The 19,239-nt window shown below is 48.8% G+C and overlaps 1 protein-coding gene across 1 annotated transcript in view; it reads right to left on the reverse strand.

Moving 5' to 3' along the window:
- Positions 1-19,239, reverse strand: part of SHANK1 (SH3 and multiple ankyrin repeat domains 1) — a 92,524-nt gene that overhangs the window by 57,162 nt on the left and 16,123 nt on the right. Inside the window, exons 6-11 of the mRNA XM_063137709.1 lie at positions 18,616-18,783; positions 17,941-18,057; positions 13,804-13,881; positions 11,819-11,885; positions 8,106-8,391; positions 6,208-6,377 (exon numbers count right to left, since the gene is read on the reverse strand). Of these exons, the coding sequence (XP_062993779.1) occupies positions 6,208-6,377; positions 8,106-8,391; positions 11,819-11,885; positions 13,804-13,881; positions 17,941-18,057; positions 18,616-18,783 (886 nt within the window). The remainder of the gene's footprint in view (positions 1-6,207; positions 6,378-8,105; positions 8,392-11,818; positions 11,886-13,803; positions 13,882-17,940; positions 18,058-18,615; positions 18,784-19,239) is intronic.

The following is a 19,239-nucleotide window of genomic DNA, read 5'->3' on the forward strand; positions in this document are numbered from 1 at the left end:
AGTCTGAATTCCCCCCACGGCACAGCCATCCACTGACCCCAGGCCGTTCACAAGCCCTTGGCCCAGCCTTCCTCCGAAGACTGTTGCATGAGGAATGGCCTGTGGGGTGCACCGAACGGAACTCAATTTGCTGCTGTTGTTTTGTTACAAGCTGTGGCTGTTTTGAAGACCTGGGCCTGAAATCTCGCCTGGAGTGTGTTTTAGATACTGCCTGTGTTTGGGGATCCTGCTGACGTGAATACAAGCTGATCATCAAATGGAGTTTGGCTGTGATGGACCCTTCAGTGTGGTGTGTTCGTTTATTTCTCCCTCCCCATATTTTAAAATGGGCGCAGAACCCCCAGTCTGCGGACCTAATCAGGCTTGCGGAGCTATGGGTTCCTCCATGGGTGGACTTTGGCCTCCAAGCCCCACCCAATGGAGTAATCCCCATAGTTATCTCTGATCTCAGAAAAGTGGGGATTCCCTTGTGCGCCTCTCTCCCTCCCACTGGGAGGGGGAGCGGTGCGCAGGGGAATACCTGCTGTTATCTCCTATCTTGGATTGGAGATAACAGCGGGGGATTCAGGCAACTGGGGACTTGGCCAGTGCTGGGAAAAGCAGCTGCTCTTCCCAGTGCCGGCGGAATTGTTTTGCACGGCGGACAGAACCCCCATGGGGATACCAGATACCACACAAAGCCCAGGACATGCCTGGCACTGGGAACAGCAGCTGCTCTTCCCAGTGTTGCCTGGATCACTTCATCGGACACCCTCATGGGGATGCTGGGCACTGTGTGAAGCCATGTACTTCCTCAGCACCGGCAGAATCTTTCTCCGTGCTGAGAGAGGCACAGAGGCTAAGATGGGCAGGGTGATGACATCAGTGGGTGTGGCCATGCCCACCTACATCAACTGGCCTGCAGAGGGCCTGGTAGGGCCAAGCCAGCCCTCCACACTTGTATTGTTCTGGAAACTTTGTAGAGTGACTAGACACAAAAGAGGGCAGGGCTTCTGCAGCTTTAACTGTTGTGATGAAGAGGGAATTTCACCAGGTGCTGCATGCATGCAAAGGCCACCTGTGGAAATTCCCTTTTGTCTACAACTCTTAAAGATACAGAAGCCCAGTCCTCCTTTCCATAGCGTCACCCTAGGAAACTTGGATGTTGTACCAGTTCTCTCAGACGATGCAGTGTTTCACCGCTTTCCCGTTCACATTTCTGCTTTAAAACATTGGCTAATAGACCCAAGTGGGCAGCAATGCTGGTGGAGGCAGGAAAGGAATGTTTCTAAAAAGTATATACTGGAACACTCCCATAGCCCTTGGGAAACTAAGAAAGAAATCTTAATACACATTCTAAACAAGGCCCTGTCTAGACGTCGTACTGAAGGCGCATGCATGCGCCCCAAGTATGACCCCAAAACGATAGTGTAGACTACAGCCAGAAGAGACGGAGGCAGCGGCTGGGGAATCCGGGCGTGTCCTTGCCACCGCCTCCCTGCCGGCCTCCTGCTGCCGGGGTAAGAGCGACCTGGGTTGGAGAGCTCGGCGGAAGCGAAAGCCGAGCTCTCTGACCCGGGTCGCTCTTACCCAGGCAGCAGGAGGCCGGCGGGGAGGCAGTGGCAAAGACGCGCCCGGATTCCCCAGCCGCCGCCTCCTCCGTCTCTTCTGGCTGTAGTCTACACTATCGTTTTGGGGTCGTACTTGGGGCGCATGCATGTGCCTTCAGTACGACGTCTAGACAGGGCCCAAGTGATTCTGAACTGTGGTGCCCTGGCCACCAGTGGCCCTTGGCGCACTTGAACGTGGCCATTGAGACCACAGCCAACGTCACCGAGGAAAATCCAGAAGGCCTTTTCCAGATCAAACAAACAGGCCCAGAGTCAGCAGGACCCAGCCTTGGGCCGCTGCCAAGGGACCATCACTGCTACGCTGGAACCTGTTTTCTAGTGGTCCAAGTGGCCACCGCTGGAATTACCCACAATACTCTGGAGTGATGCTTTGTCACTCTGGGCAACTACAGTGGCAACCTCTTGGCACTCACTGGAGCAGGACCAAGAGCACAGCTCCCTCTTAATTGTATGTCCTGCAAGTCTAGCAGAAATCAGGAGGAGGAGGAAGAGGAAGAGGAAGAGGAAGAGGAGGTATGTACTGACAGGGAGAGCCCGCCAAGCTACACGTGCTGAAATCCCTTCTTCTATACAACAATTAAAGGTGCAAAAGCCCTGTCCTCTGCTGCATCTCACTGCCCTACCTCCACCTCATCCCCATCTCATTCTGCTGTATGAGTAGCCCAGGCTTTCCTCTCTCTCTCTCTCTCTCTCTGCCCACGGCCCAGTAATTTGTGCACTGCATCCTGTCTTGAGATCTCCTAATAGCACTGAAGTTTGCAAAATGTTGATTTTGGGGGGCAGAATTTTTGAAAGGTCACAAACATAAGGCAATCTTCCCAGACTGGGTACCTTCTAGATGCTTTGGACTTGAACTCCCATCAGCCCCAGCCAGCATGGCCTATGGTCCGGAATGCTAGGAGATGTAGTCCAAAACATCTGGACAGGTTCGGGAAGGCTAATATAGAGCAACACCGGCTGAGATAGAGCAACAGCCAGGAAATCAACGCCGTCAGCATCCAGATCTGGTTATTTCCATCTCTGGTGTCCTTCTGCTGGCAAAGACATTTTTATTCAGATAGGTCTTTGGCCCATAAACTGGTTTTAAATATGTCGTAACTGATTTTAGCTAATTATTCTTATTTATTGTATTGATGTTTTACTGGCTTACATTTTTTCCTCGTTTGCTTTAATTTTATTGTTTCACCGTATTAGAACACCGTATTCAGTTTGATTGTATTTGCATTATTATTGTGCCATAGGATGCCTTGACCACCCTTTGGCAGAAAGGTGAGACATAAATTTAACAAATAAATAAGAAAATAAATAAATTGACAGCAGTTGGATTGCTTAACTGCTAGTTGTGGATCCTTCATAATACCTTCTATGCTTCTCCGTGTTGTATCTCACTATTTAGTAGAGGCCGCCCCTGCCATATAAGAGCATATCCGCGGCCCCGTTCAGAAGACACCTATAACCACAGTGGTTAAGCCAGAAAGCCAGGCTGTTTTCAGAAGACACCTTAAACCATGGCTTTAACCATGGTGACAAAGGCAAAAAGCCTTATTCACTGTGGTTAAAGCCGTGGTTTAAGGTGTCTTCTGAACACGGCCCGGCTTTCTGGCTTAACCACCGTGGTTAAAGCTGTGGTTTAAGGTGTCTTCTGAACACGGCCCGGCTTTCTAGCTTAACCACCATGGTTAAAGCTGTGGTTTAAGGTGTCTTCTGAACACGGCCCGGCTTTCTGACTTAACCACCGTGGTTAAAGCTGTGGTTTAAGGTGTCTTCTGAACACGGCCCGGCTTTCTGGCTTAACCACCGTGGTTAAAGCTGTGGTTTAAGGTGTCTTCAGAACACGGCCCGGCTTTCTGGCTTAACCACCATGGTTAAAGCTGGGGTTTAAGGTGTCTTCTGAACACGGCCTGACTTTCTGGCTTAACCACCATGGTTAAAGCTGGGGTTTAAGGTGTCTTCTGAACACGGCCCGGCTTTCTGGCTTAACCACTATGGTTAAAGCTGTGGTTTAAGGTGTCTTCTGAACATGGCCCGGCTTTCTGGCTTAACCACCATGGTTAAAGCTGGGGTTTAAGGTGTCTTCTGAACACGGCCCGGCTTTCTGGCTTAACCACTATGGTTAAAGCTGTGGTTTAAGGTGTCTTCTGAACATGGCCCGGCTTTCTGGCTTAACCACCATGGTTAAAGCTGTGGTTTAAGGTGTCTTCTGAACGGAGTCATTGTGTTGTTCTGAGCAGCCTTGTTTTACTGCATTTCTTGTACTGGTATTAACGGCATTAAGAACACTTGATTGGCCATTGTCTATATCAAGCTCCCCCAACCTGGCACCCCCCAGATGTATTGGACTACAATTCTCATCATCCCCAATGGGCATATCCATAGACCAGGCTGGCTGGGGATGATGGGGGTTGTAGTCCAACACATTTGGAAGATGTCAGGTTGGGAGAGACTGGTTTATATAATCGTCAAGTTAGGGCAGGAGTCAGCCTACAGCGCTCAGCCTAATTTCAAAAGCCCTCTGCAAGCAAAGAGTGATCTCTCCCTCCCTTGGCAATCCATTGGGCAGGGTGGAAGAGGAAGAGAGAAAGTGGGGATGGTGGGAGAGAGGGAGAGAGAGAGAGAGAGAGAGAGAGAGAGAGAGAGAGAGAGAAGGGAGTGGCAGAAAGAGAGAGAGAAATATGTTTGACTCTGGCTCTGCTCACCACTGGCTTGGCCTCATCCACCCAAAGGGAACATGGCCGTCGGCAGAAAAAAGCTTCCCTACCTCTGATTTAGGGTGTGCTCTTTTTGTGTGTGTGTCTGTTCATGAGCACCTTTTTTATACTCTTGCTTTTCACCCTACTTGGGACAACGGCACTGAAATGTAGAAGAACGTTTTCTAATTCGTAAGCTTTTAATGGGGGAAGGTGCTGTTCAGGAGAAGCCGGCCAAGTCCCTGCCGCCCACATCCCCTGAGGTTATCGCCGATCTGCGATTGGAGATAACAGTGGGGATTCCACCTGGGGGTGGGGCTTGGAGGCCAACTTGGCCCCCCTGGAGGAATCAACGAAGGCTTCGCGGGCTGGGAGGGGCACCTCTGCGTGCCAATGGTTCCACATCCCTGCTTTAAAGTGGCCTCCAATGCGATGGCAGTAAGAGAATGTGTTAGTCCTCAAAGACAGAGCAAACCAGAATGGTGGTCCATGGTACAAAACAGATTAAGTATCACTGTCCTAGAACATCACAGTCCTACCAGGTAAAATGGGATGCCTTTGTATCTTCACGTCTATACCTTTAATAAGGGGAGGGCCACAGCTCAGAGGTAAGAGTACAAGCTTGGCATGCAGAAGATCTGAGACTCAATGCTCGGCAACTCCATTGAAACAGCAGGAGTAACTCTGGGGGGAGGGGGTTCTTCCAGGGGGCAGGGCTTGGAGGAACCCAAGGAGACTCCAAAGACAGGATGTGGTAACTCTGTGGGCTGGATTAGGCCCGCAGGCTGGGGATTCCACATCCCTGATTTAAAGGATTTGGTTGCATGCAAAGCCAGAGACCTCTCTGGCTGACATCTTGGTTAGCTGCTGCCAGCCAGAGTAAACAGTATTAGGGTGGATGGACAAAGAAATTGAGCTGATATAAGGCAGCTGCCTATAAGAGATGCCTTTTATTTCACAGTTCAAACACAATGACCTGGCCACTGTTCTCTAGACACTGTTCTCTAGACACAGACACACATAGAGAAAGACTCTGTACACGCAGATGCACACCCAAGGCAACTAAAGACCGTACACACAAACGCAAGCCTAAGCCTCACTGTTACCCTGACTCCTACCAGCCAAACACAAGGTTTTTAAAGCCCAAGGTAGGGGGCAGCCTCCCTACAGAGAGAAAAAGGTCCCAAAGTGGTCCAAAGACCCCCGCCTGCTACAATCGATGCAGATCATGATCGGTCCTTGTTTCCGTGTCCCATTCTGAGTAAAGTAGTCTTCCCCAACCTGGTGCCCTCCAGGTGTGCAGGAGTCCAACTGCTAGCATTCCCAGCCAGCATGGCCAATGGCTACGCTGGCTGTGGATGCTGGGAGCTGCAGTCCAACAGATCCGGTGGGCACCAGATTAAGGAAGGACAGTATAAAATGTGGCTCTCCCTACTTGCGCAGGGTGAATTGGGCGTGTGTGTTTGATGGGAGGCACACGGAGCAACAACGTCTTTTTCTTTTTTCTTTTTTTTCTTTTTATCCACCATGGAATCCTCACTTTTTTTACCCTCCACCCCCCGTGAACCTCTCACCCCTTCTGTTCTGCACCCTACTCCAGACAAAGGGAGTATGAGCACGCCCAAGACATCTTCAATTTTCCATTGGACGCAGTTGATCCTCTCCCTGGTACCAAAAGGCAGAGGTAGGGAGGGAATATTTTTTTCAAAACATTTTATTTCTTGTTTTTGGGATGCTGTGAAACTTTTTATTTTGTTGGGGGCGGGGGGGAGGCTGGCTACGGCAGACTTTGAGAAACACACCGCCCCAAATGCTAAGCCCCTTGGTCTCTCTCCCAAAGCCCCCAAGCCTCATGGGCTGACGGAGACTATCCCTGGGCAATCCAAGGGTGTGCGCAGAGATCAACGTACCCTTGATCTTCTCGCCCTTGCTGATGGGGAGCTCACCCTCGGCCTGGGCCTGGTACGGTTTCACAGCCATGAACGTGCGGCCAGGCACAGCCGAATAGAGTTTCCGCTTCACACCCCGGCTACTCAGCGTGCTGCCCCCTCCGGCTGCCTCCTTCTGGTAGCCACTGGAGCTGCCAACAGAAAGAGAGAGCAAGATTTATTTATTTATTATATTTTTAATCCGCCCCAAAACACGCATTCTTTGGGTGGATTACAAACAATTAAGACAGGGGTGGGGAATCTCACGCCCATGGGCCAAATCCTGCTCTTCTGGGTTCCTAATTTGGTTTTCTGCGGTTCCCCAGAAGGCCACACCCCCTTTTCCTGGCCACACCCCCTTTTCCTGACCACGCCCCTTCCCTGCAACCACCTATCATTTTGTAGTTTCCTGGCTTTTGTGCAGATTAAACCCCTCCCCCAAATTCCAAAAAGTTGAAATGCCTCTGCTAAGGTTCATTTGCCAGCAGTCAGAGCTTTGAGAGACAACATGCTGGTATTTTAGGGGGCCTGCCCCTTTTGCCCCAACTACTTTGACTTTGCCCTCATCCACCACTGGAAAATGCGCCCCTGGGAACTTCTCCGAAATTGAATCCAGCCCTTGGGCTCAACGAGGTTCAACACCCCTGAGTTAAAATGATAAAATACAATACAAATAGTTAAAAGAAGAGGAGACAATACAAACGGCAGACAGCACAGGGAGAGATAAATCTATGAGCGACCATAAACATCTAAAATGAAGGCAAATATGATGGATGAGTACTCAGTCTGAGCCGCCTCCTTCTCTCTCCTCCACTCTAACCCAATAAATCCCTCTTTCTTTTTGAAAGAACCCAGAAATCTTGGGTTTTAGCAGAGACTGTACGTTTCATAGTAGATCTGTAGGGCCAAACTACATCTTAAGTTTGGTGACAGGGCTCTGCACTTTGGACAGCTCCTTTAGAGTTCTGGCTGGTTCTGACTGAAACCCAGAATGGATTCACAACCCCACCAAAATCAAAGCCACCAGCCCCAGCTGCCCTAAATTAAGGGCCTTTTCTACACCTCCCGGCCTTCTGGGAGGGAATGGGGAGGATCTCACGATATTCTGCTCGTGAGATCCTCCCCCTGAATCCATACGTGCGCGCAACGTCCTGGGAGGAAGGAGGAATGTTGTGCCCACTGTTTTTTTATTTTAAAAAATAGGGGAGATGAGCGCAAAAATGTAAGTTTAAAAAACAAATGAAACCTGACCCCGCTCCCCACCCCCGCCCCGCCGATGGGCACGGAGCGCCCAATGAGCTCTGTGCCCCGTGCCCATCTCCTCACATTTACTCGCGAGGAGGTGGGATGAAGCAGGATCAGTCACCCACAAATCTCTTGCGGCCCTGGGATGGTCCTGAGCCCACAGAAAAACTGGGAAATCCACATTTTCTGTTTCCCCAGGGTTTCCCCAGGGTTGTCCTCGGTTGATCCTGGGATCCCCTGTACGACCCCGGGGAAAAACAATGGCGTAGAAAAGGCCTAAAAAAGCTCTCCTGCCACAAGACCATGAAGGCCAGAGTCTAAAAATCACCTAGCTGCACCACTGCTTCACCCAGCCCCCCACTATAGAGTGCCAGCCAGATCGCCTCCAACATGAAGCCAATGTGGTGTAGTGGCTAAAGTGTTGGACTAGGAGTCGGGAGATCCGGGTTCTAGTCCCCACTCGGCCACGGAAACCCCCTGGGTGACTTTGGGCCAGTCGCAGACTCTCAGCCCAGCCTACCTCACAGGGTTGTTGTTGCGAGGATAAAATGGAGAGGAGGAGGATTGTGTACCCCACCTCGGGTTCCTCGGAGAAAAAAAATGTGGGATATAAATGCAACCATAAATAAGCCGACCTGGGTCGACCGCGCTGCTTCTTTGCCTCCTCGGTGTGGCGCCCGCGTGACAGGGAGCGGCTGCGAGCGCCGCGGGGGCTGCTGGAACTGCGCAGGGTGCCCGTGGTGATTTTCTGGCCCTGCACGGCCACCGTGGCCGACGGGGTGGACGGCGGGGCGTAGAGCATCCAGTCGGGAAGGTTCATGCTCGTGTCACTGTTGGCTCGCAGCAAGGTATGCGGCACGGCCAAGCTCTGGGCGCCGTCCCGGCGTCGGCTGGCATATTGCGGGGTCTCCTGGAAAGGGACTGCGAAGGACAGCGAAGTCAGAGAAAAGATAAGAAGGAGGAATGGGGAGAACAGACGGCGCGGACAAACAGTGGGGAGATGGGATGAAATGGGTCATACTCAGGGTGGGGGTGGGGAAGGACGAGCTGGCTTGAGATCATGGGATGAAGGGGGATTTTTGCCATTCCCTTGAAAGCCATCACTATCACTATTCGGTGGAGGCTGATGGCTCTGAATTCAGTGGAGCTGTGAATCCACTCTGGGGCCATCTCTACACCTGCTTTCCCCCCCCCCGGGATCGTCCCGGGATCATCCCTGTTCATCCAAATGACACACAGGGGATCCCGGGAGCAGGCAGGGACGACCCCTCCATTTCCCTAAAATAATCCTGCGGAGATGGTATAGTAATATTGTATCTTTAAGAGAGCAAGGATTAGATCCAGCTGAAGGCTGGGCAATCTATAAGGGGAAATTGGGGATAGCATTTGAGAGGGTTTAGTCAGGCATACGGCTATGCTGCCGGCCTTGCAAGGCAGACTTTAAATAGAGGATTTATATTTGTACTTTTACCTTGCCTCTTTTTGGATACAACATTTTGGTGACGAAGGTGTAGAAAGGGCCTGCGTCAGAACACTACAGGAATTATCCAAACTGCTAAACCCTATCCTCCAAATGGGTTCAGCGCCTTGGATTGACCCTTTAGAGTTCTGATTGGTTCTGACAGACACTCAGTACAGATTCACAGCGCTTTGAAATAGGAGCCGCCGGTCTTCATCATCATCATCATCATCATCATCATCATCGCTATTTGTTTAGTAATACCTGTAGACTGCTTAATATAGTAACATCTCTAAGTGGCTTATATACAAAAAATAAAAATCACAGCTAAATTACATATATGATGCAATGATAAAACACGTCAACTTTCAACAGCAAATGGAAGATCAAAAGATACAATAAAAAGAGAGAGTAAAAGCATTTAACAACATTTAACAATGCTAAGTTTGTTTTTTAACGGACCTCAGAATTTTGGTTTTGTTTTGTTTGTTTTTAAATGGATACTGTTGTTTTTATGTTTTTTGATGGTTTTAAATTTTGTCTACTTTTTTAATGTTTACTGTTTTTAATTTTTCTAACCCAGAGAGCTTCAGCTACGGGACGGTATATAAATGTAATAAATAAATACATAAATACCTAAATAAATAAAAGGAGGCAGCATCATGATAATCACATGATGCAAAGTAGGAGAAATGATGCATGTTTGTTCAGTTTGCTTTTCTAGCTTCTTCTGGTTCCTTCAATTAGGGAAACACAAAGGAGACATGGAAGGAGTGTGAGTGTGTGTGAGTGTGTGTGTGTGTGTGTGTGTAGCTAACTTTCGTAATGAGATTGTATGCGCAAAAGCAGAGGTACATGAAGGTGGGGGCAGCAGTATTAATTACAAGGGTGGGAAAGAGAAAGGAACAGACGCTAGTAAAAAGGAAAACTGTCAATGGACAGTTCAGGGTTGGCTTCAGATTTTAAGAAGCTCTTTGCCAAACGGCCGTCTGCGCGGCCTTTCCTACGATGGTGGACCCAAAGGGTGGTGGGCTTATTTGGGGGTCAATGGCTATGAGTTGCCTTTCGAAATTTCCTACAATGCCCCAGAGAGCCCAACATAGTGTTGCTCCAGGTCAGCCTTCCTCAACCTGGGGCGCTCCAGATGTGTTGGACTACAACTCCCAGAATGCCCCAGCCAGCTGGCTGGGGCATTCTGGGAGATGCAGTCCAACACATCTGGAGCGCCCCAGGTTGAGGAAGGCTGCTCCAGGTCATTGTGGGAAACTAAACTGGAAGCCCCCAACTTGCTACGGCACTGGATACTCTGGTAGGGTGACCATATGAGAAGGAGGACAGGGCTTCTGTATCTTTAACAGTTGTATTGAAAAGGGAATTTCAGCCGGTGTCATTGTTATACATGCAGCACCTGGTGAAATTCCCTCTCCTTCACAACAGTTAAAGCTCCAGGAGCCCTGCCTAGCGTGACCAGATACAAAAGAGGGCAGGGATCTTGCAGCTTTAACTGTTGTGATGAAGACGGGATTGCACCAGGTGCTATATGCATACAAATGACACCTGCTGAAATTCCCTTTTCAATACAATTGCTAAAGATACAGAAGCCCTGTCCTCCTTTTCATATGGTCACCCTATACTCTGGAGTATTGTAGGACATTTAAAGTAGCAAGTTCCATCCATCCACTGCTTGGGGCCCATGGCAGGCATCTGCGCTGGTGACGGGGCCCTAGCTGTGGCCCAACGGTGCTGGAGGGTTGATGTTGGGCCTGGGACAGAATGGGAAGGAAATGGTTGGGAGGAAACTGGGTGAGGGCAAGATGAAAAAAAAAAGTGATAGCAACAGCTTTGTATAACAATAAGAACTTGATATCGTAAAGGGGATATACCGTATTTCTTCGATTCTAAGACACCATCGATTGTAAGATGCACACTAATTTCAGTACCACCAACAGAAAAAAAGCTTTGATTCTAAGAAATAATAAATGCACCCGTGATTCTAAGATGCACCCCGTTTTTAGAGATGTTTATATGGGGAAAAAAGTGTGTCTTAGAATCGAAGAAATACGGTATGTCAGGGTTTTCCTAAAAGCCATCACAAATTTTAAAGGAGTCCAAATCACATTTTTTAGAACTCAAGCAGTCTGGAAGCTGAAAAAAAAATACATGAAATTCCTGGTTGTCACTATCAAATTTCTAGACACCTGGGCTGTGGTGACACAACAGGGTGGCATAAAATGGGCAGTTCATGCCTCATCCTACTACAGGCCAAAGGACCCTATACATTTCCATTTTTTTCATAATGTATCCTTTGTGCAAACTGCTAATGTGGAAGAGAGCAATTTATAAATCAGATGTACATTCCTGACAAGTGTTTCTTGTCTTTTTATGGGTGCGGAAAATGCAAACAGCAAAGTAAGAATCGCTTGCGAGCGGGGGAGGACTTTTAAACCAGTTTTAAACCAGTTCAGTTCTCACGGTCACTCCCTGCTAAAAAGAATCCTGGGAATTCTAGTTTTGTTTTGAGTTCTGAAATGTCTCTTCACAATTCTTAGCCTCTTTAGAGAACTCCAATATTGAGGCTTCTTGTCTGTGTGTGTTTACAAATTAAAGGTGCAATCCTATACATGTTTCGACAGAAAAATCTTATAGTCCTCAGCATTCCCCAGCCAGCCATGCTGGCTGTAGGATTCTGGGAGTTGTAGGACTTTTTTTTCCCTGTCTAAACATGCATAAGATTGCACCTTAAGGTTGCAGTCCTATACCCACTTACCTAGCAGCTCTGTTGAACTCCATGGGACTGACCTCCGAGCAGACATGTACAGGATTGCACTGCAAACCTGTTTACGTTTGTGGTGTGGACGTGTTGACCGCCCCCTCCCCAATCAAACTCACCCACATCTGAGTCCCGGTGACTCTTGATCAGCTCCCCCAGCTCAAAGTTCCCTGCAATAACCGCCACCTAATATGGAAACAATACGTCAGGGATGGAGAATCACCGATCTGTGGACCTCATTCCAGCCTGCAGAGGCTCCCCTCTGGCCACCAGAAGCTTGTACTCCCCTGTGGCTCTCCCCCTCCCCTCCCCTCCCCAAGCCCCACTCCCTGGAGGCTCCCTGGGGCTGGGGGAGGTGGGAGAGGAATCCCTGGTGTTATCTCCGATTTGTGACTGGAGATAACAGCAGGGTTTCCCCTTAGATAGTGGACCCCTGTCTTCTCCCTAATTGGGGCAGGCGTGGGGCAGGCGAAGTCACTCCAGCTGAGGTGCCAGGTGAAGGAACGTTCCTCCAGTTGGTGCCTCAGCTGCGCAGGTGTCAGGAGCGCGTGGTCTTTCCCCAGTGGCACAAATTATACGGACCGTGGCTGCAATTTGTGCAAATTTACGTTCACGAAAATGTAAGCTGACCAAAGCTGAATCTGATGAAGAAGTTCCACCCAGCACTTCGGCCAGGGACCAAACGACGTCAGGGGCATGGCTGTGCTCCCTGATGTGGTCTGCCCTGTGGACAGCTTGGTGGGTGGGTGGTCTTTTGGCCCTCTGTCCCAAACAAGCTCCTCATCCCTGGAATATGTGTATGTATATGTGTGAGATGTATTCATCTCCAAGTGCTGACAACTCCATAAGTGAGTGTAGCTTTCTTAAGAAACCTAAGGTGGCTTCACTGCTAGTGATGTCAGAAGAATCCATCCGGGGGGTGCGGGGGTGGAACTCACTGAGCTTTCCTCTGCCCCCCCGATCTTCTGCATCACACTGGGCCAGCTTGCAAATTTTCCATTTTTAATTTATTTTCATAAATAAGAATTTGCGCAAATTGCACCCAGAACTTGCACGAATTACACAGATTGTGGCTGCAATTTGTGTAAATTCCTACTTACGGAAATGTAACAACAACCTGAAAACAGCTCCAGAATTTCGAGAAAAACCCACGGCTTGGCTCACCAAGACAAGTCGAGCTGGTAGCGCTGCGGAAACTCGGCAAGCCCCCAAAAGACCGGATTTCCAGGTGACAGGCATCCCTGTTCACTACTTTTCTCACCACTCCTTTGGACCACACCCACCAGAGTCTAAAGCAGGGGTGGACAACCTTCTTTTCTCTTGAGGGCTGCACAACAGCAGTGGGCGGAGTTGACATTGGTAGTGGGCGGGGCCAGAACCAAAAGTGGGTGGGACACCCTTTTCTCTTTCTGCCACCCCCTTTTCTCTCTCTCCGTCTTCCTTCCCAACCAGCAGGCTGCCAGGGAAGGGACAGGCTGCTTTTGCCAGAAGTCTGAACTGATCGCCTGCGGTGGGCTTTGGGCATTAGGCTGAGGGTTGCATGCAGCTGCAGGGCCGCCAGTTGCCCACCCCCTGGTCTAAGGCAACATCCAGTTCAAGCAGGGCGGATCTACTTGCAGAGTCCAGTTTGCCTTGAAAACTCCCAAACAGCCTGTTTTGCTAGAGTATTTTGCAGGCTCAGGGTTGAACCCACGCTACAGGGGAAATGAGCAGCACCATCGGCTTTTGAGATTTGTTCCAAAGAGAGGAGAGGGACCCTGTCTCCTGTGCCATGCAGAAGACGGCGCACCGAGGCTGCAGTGCTGGCAACAGGGGTCAGGAGTTTAGTGCCAGATTGCAAACATTATAGGCTCTGGCCACAGATGCGAAAGCAATGTACCCATTTCCTTGAAAGAAATGCCAAAGAATGCATGGCCGTATCCACAAAATGAGACACTGTTATTCCTTCACATAATACCTTAACCTAAATGCACAAACACCCATATCCACATGCTCTTGGGCTGAAATATGGCACGGAAAGCAGGTTCAGGGGCTCAGCCCTATGATATCTGGCCTCAAATCCAGTTCTGCTCTCACTCTCTCTTGGGCCCAGCTCACCACACACCTGGAAGGCAGTCTGACCATGGTTGTTCTTGATCTCTTTATTCGCTCCCCGATATAGCAGGATGCGGGCACAGCTCTCCTGGGGTTGGGAGAGAGGAGAGAGAGAGAGAGAGAGAGAGAGAGAGAGAGAGAGAGAGAGAGAGAGAAGGAACTAATAAGGCAGAGCGTCCATCTATGGTACTCTCAGTGGACAAGGGCATGCAGCCAGAGATTTTCATAGATGGGATCGTGCCAAAAATGCATTTACGTCTGTTAAATCCCATAGCGGTTAAATGCGATTCCTTTTTTTATTTCGTTCATCCTCACATGCGACATGTTATTCTTCCCATTATGCAGATGGCTGATCTGAGGCTGCCAGGCAAATGACTCACAAAAGGCAAGTACATGGATAGCCCAGGATTTGAATACAGATCACCCAGGCCAAGATCAACTCTCTAATCTCTGGACCATGTCAATGCCAACTTTTCATTAAGAAGGCTGATTTCTAAAACTCATGTTTGCCTGGAGAAGATTCCTGATGGAGGGTTCCCATGATCCCAGGAGGTGGAACCTTTGTCCTCGGGATAACTTTCTGTCTTTCTCCTACAACAAAACACCACCAACTTCATCATGAAAGGGATTTTTGCAGGTACAGGAAGCTATATTTTTTTCACTGTCAAGCGACACAACATGCAGTTTGGCCAACTGAATAAGGAACAAGTACAGGACTCGAAAAGGAAGAGAGGGCTCCTGCATCTTTAACAGTTGAAAAGAAAAAGGAATTTCAGCAGGTGTCATTTGTGTGCATGCAGCACCTGGTGAAATTCCCTCTTCATCACCACAGTTAAAGCTGCCTCTGTGACCAGATACAAAAGAGGGCAGGGCTCCTGCAGCTTTAACCATTGCGATGAAGAGGGGATTTTGCCAGGTGCTGCATGCCTACAAATGGCACCTGCTGAAATTCCCTTTTCTACACAACTATTAAAGATACAGGAGCCCTGTCCTCCCTTTAAGTTTATAGCCCTCATGATTACAGAGAACCACTTGAAAATGTGAAAACCCGAAGATGCAAAAGTGCATCCGCATTGGGAATTCCAGCATTCAGGGGGAAATATTTCTTTAACATACAGCCCATGCCGAATCCTCTGCCCTTGCATAGTAAAGGTTAAACCCAGCCGCTCTCAGCTCAGCATTGCAACATCCCATAGGTTTAGAGTAAAGATAGACGTAATTTAAAAAACCCGAAAAACAGAGTTCACAGCATTTTCTCGAGCTGCGGCGCAAACCTGGCTTCCTCCCAGCTCTGCAACTGAAATGATATGACATGAATACCACTGAATCAAACGCTGGCTCAGCTGTCAGACTTGCTCTTTCCCACCGCCACGCTCCTGGTGGGTTTTCTGTTTTATTCTAAAAGCACTGCACAAACATTCATGCATTTATTCATCTCATTAAGAATAATCTATAAGTGCCACGCTGCTCTGCCAATTGGCAGAGTCAAACTGCTCTGGCAATTGGTAATGTCACAGGTGGCATCCAATCAGTGCTGTACATATCCGGCTTCTGCTTCAAATGTGCAGAACCGGTTAGTTCCAGGTTTTGAGACTCCTTGAACAGCCCCCCCCTGCTTCTTATTGAAGTTATAAGACCAGCTGAGACGGCTGATCCTCCTCATCGCTCCAGTCACTGTTCGCTCACTTGGAGCTTCTCTGCATGAGCAATTTATTGTACACTCGTGATTGGCCACTCATGGAAGTTTGTGGGTCTTTTACATGACACCATCAACCTCCAGGATGTCTCTCACTTAAAAACAAACAAACAGAGATAATGCAGCATTTAAAATAATCATGGGATGTCCCCAGTATGTAAAGTTGGCCCAGCACTATAATTCTGCCACTAGATGGCACTGTTTCATTGAAGTTAATAGCATCGCCGAGAGGGGAAGTTTTCAATGCAAAATCATATGGTCGCCATCTAAAGAACCCCATAGTAATCACAGAAAGACTCCAGAAGAAGAAACTCCAGTAAGGCTGCAGATTTTTCCCCCTTTAATGTAGAGACAGCCTTGGAGAAGGCAGGTGAACAAGCAGCAACAATAAAGAGGAAGAACAGGGTGCTCAGAGTTTGGCAATGGGCCCTCTGCTGGAGCTGGGTCCTTGACAGGTACCCCCAAATGCCGACCTCCGAACACAATGTGCTCTGAACACATGGATGGAACATCCAGACAGCCTTGACTATTACTGTTTGCCTTCACTCTTACCTACTGTAATGGAGCACTAGTAGGGGGACGTTTTTCCCTACTGGTGGCCTTCCCTTCCTGTGCAAGGGTTCCCCCAAAAAAGAGTTACCATAGGCTGCTTGGCTATGGGGGTGGCACTGATTTCTAAGCCTTCCCCTCCAGCCTTGCTCTAGAAAAGATTTAAAAGAAAGAAACTTAAAATCTACTTTCCCAGAGCATACAGCAGGGATGGGCAACATGCAGCCTGCAGGCCTCATGCCCCTCACCAACGCCACTGCTCTCACCGCACCCAGGTTTTTTTAATTTAAAAAATGCAAAAAAAGGCATCTGATACATTATGGAAAATCAAAATAGTCAAATCTAGATTCGACATTTTTTGGCACTCCGTAGTGCTCCAGATGTAATTTTTTTTTCATTTTTTAAAAAATTGATTCTTCGGGAAACTGTCGCCTATGGGTGAAGTGAACCCAGGAGAAAACATCACCCCTGAATGTCCCAAAGTTGCCCACTTCTGGCATACAATTTTAATACAAACCTTGTGAAATACCTTTAGAACACACGGTGTAACCATTCTAGTACATAGAATGTACTAGTATCATAGGATAGTAGAATTGGCAGGGGACTATAAGGCCATCGAGTCCAACCCCCTGCTCAATGCAGGAATCCAAGCATTCCTGACAGATGGCTGTCCAGCTGCCTCTTGAAGGCCTCTAGTGTGGGAGAGCCCTCCACCTCCCTAGGTCATTGGTTCTATTGTCGTACTGCTCTAACCATCAGGAAGTTGTTCCTGATGTCCAACCGGAATCTGGAATTCTGGAACTTGAGCCCATTAGTCCCTGTCCTGCACTCTGGGGTGATTGAGAAGAGATCCTGGCCCTCCTCTTTGTGACAACCTTCAAGTATTTAAAGAGTGCTATCATGTCTCCCCTCAGTCTTCTCTTCTCAAGGCTAAACATGCCCAGTTCTTTCAGTCTCTCCTCATAGAGCTTTGTTTTCCAGACCCCTGGAAAACCCCTGGTTGCCCTCCTCTGAACATGTTCCAGCTTGTCTGCATCCTTCTTGAAGTGTGATGGCCAGAACTGGATGCAATACTCCAGATGAGGCCTAACCAGGGCCAAATAGAGGGGAACCAGTATCTTGTGCGTTTTGAAAGCTATACTTCTATTAATGCAGCCCAAAATAGCGTTTGCTTTTTTTGCAGCCACATCACACTGTTGGCTCATATTCCGCTTGTGATCTATAACAATTCCAAGATGAGGAAGATTTAGCAAGACATTCCATAAAAATATCCTTTTTAACCTATTCAGGCCAACTGTCAATGGGCAGAAACAAGTGTATTTGGGGAAAGGTGGGGGGAGAAAAGGAAGGCAGCAAAGTGCACACAACTTTCAAAGGAAAATAATAAAGCCGCTCTATCTTAGCTAGTGGCATTTTACCTGTTGGAGTAGAGTCTTGGATTTCAGAACCTGTGCAGAGTTTCCTTGCAGAAAAGATGGTCTGAGAGAGCCTTAGTCCCTTGCACAGCATCTCTGGTCACCTGATTCACATGGTTCCAAAGAGACAAGGGACTGGGGTGATGCCCCACATATTTATGGGAGTCAGAGAGCAGTGAACGCTGGCCTCCTACCGCAGGGAGATCATAGGCTGGCCCCAATAAGTGAAATAAAGCTCCGTCTCTGGTGTATGTTGCCATGCTAGCCAATCAAAAAAGTTACCTAGAAAGATAGTTCCACCTTCCTAATGGGTTTTGACTTCCATGACAAAAGGGTTAGCCAGTACAGAAAAGTTGGCTACGGAGAGAATTGGGAAAGTAGATTGGTAATGCAACCAAGGATATGGGTCAATGGGACAGAGCCCCAGATGCTCTAGATGGCTCTGCGGTTCTCTGTCAGAACGGAGGGGTTTGTCACTCACACTTACCTTGTTATAGAGTGCGCAGATGTGCAGTGCCGTATTCCCGGATGCGTTCTGCGCACCTGGCTCAGCGCCGTAGAACAGCAGGTGTTCCAAGTGCTGGGAGTGTCCATGTTGGCAGGCCTGGTACATGGAGAAGCAGAAGTCAGGAGCGGAAGGTAGGGCTAGATGGTCAGATGGACGGGAGCAAGTCACAGCCAAACACCACCCCCACCCCCTCAATCTTTAGGCTTGCAGCCATCCCGGGCAGGAAAAACACACAGGGCATCAGATGGGTAGCCAGCTCTGTTGCCCATGCGATTGGGGGCTACCCAACGCGGAAACTCAAGCGTGGCTGGGGGCTCAACCTGTACGACGGACATCATCATCATCATCATCATCATTATTATTATTATTATTATTATTATTATTATTATTATTATTATTATTATTGCATTTATATCCTGCCCTTTTTCCTGCAAGGAACCCAAGGCGGCATACATAATCCTCCTCCTCCTCCTCTCCACTTTATCCCCACAACGACCACTTTGTGAGGTAGGCTGTGCTGAGAGTCTGTGACTGGCCCAAAGTCACCCAGTGGGTTTCCATGGCCGAGTGGGGACTCAGATCTCCTGACTCCCAGTCTGACACTCTAGCCACTACACCACACTGGCTCACCACAATGGCACTACACCACATTACCTGGTGTATCTCTTGCCAGCCGTTCTCGTCGGTGGTGCCGATGTAGGCCCGATTGTAGAGCAGGAGCTCACAGCAGCGCGGGTCGCCTCCCACCATGGCCGTGTGGTAGAGCGGAGTGAGCCCACGGCGGTCCTTGTAATTGGGTGAGCCGCCCAGGTCCAGGAGTGCCTGCAAGAGGCAGTCAGGAAAACATGACTGGTCAAGGCACAATCAACCCAGGTTCTTCTTTGCCCTAGGCGGATTAAAATTCTGCCAATGGGGGTAGGCACACCAGGTGCCCTCCAGATGTTTTAGACTACAGCTCCCATACTCCCTGACTATTGGCCATGCTGGTAGAGCTTGTGGCTGTTGCAGTGTGTGGGGCACCAGGTTGCCTGACCCAGTATGCTGAGCAACGTTAACAGTGACGTGTTAAACAGTCAACAATGAAGCAGGACACTAAGTTCTTATTTTTATTTTTAATATCTGTCACTTCCTCACTTGCTCCCTTTTAAAAATGTATCCCAGATGGCTTGTGGAGATCAAAAGGCTCTGAATTGTGCCTCTGGAATGCAGGAAATATAGTTCAGCTGAATAGCTTCTATGTAGCCTCTGTGTGGCTCCTCCCAAAGTTCAGAAAGTCCC

Source organism: Elgaria multicarinata, chromosome 11, assembly GCF_023053635.1.
Source record: "Elgaria multicarinata webbii isolate HBS135686 ecotype San Diego chromosome 11, rElgMul1.1.pri, whole genome shotgun sequence".
Lineage (NCBI taxonomy): Eukaryota > Metazoa > Chordata > Lepidosauria > Squamata > Anguidae > Elgaria > Elgaria multicarinata.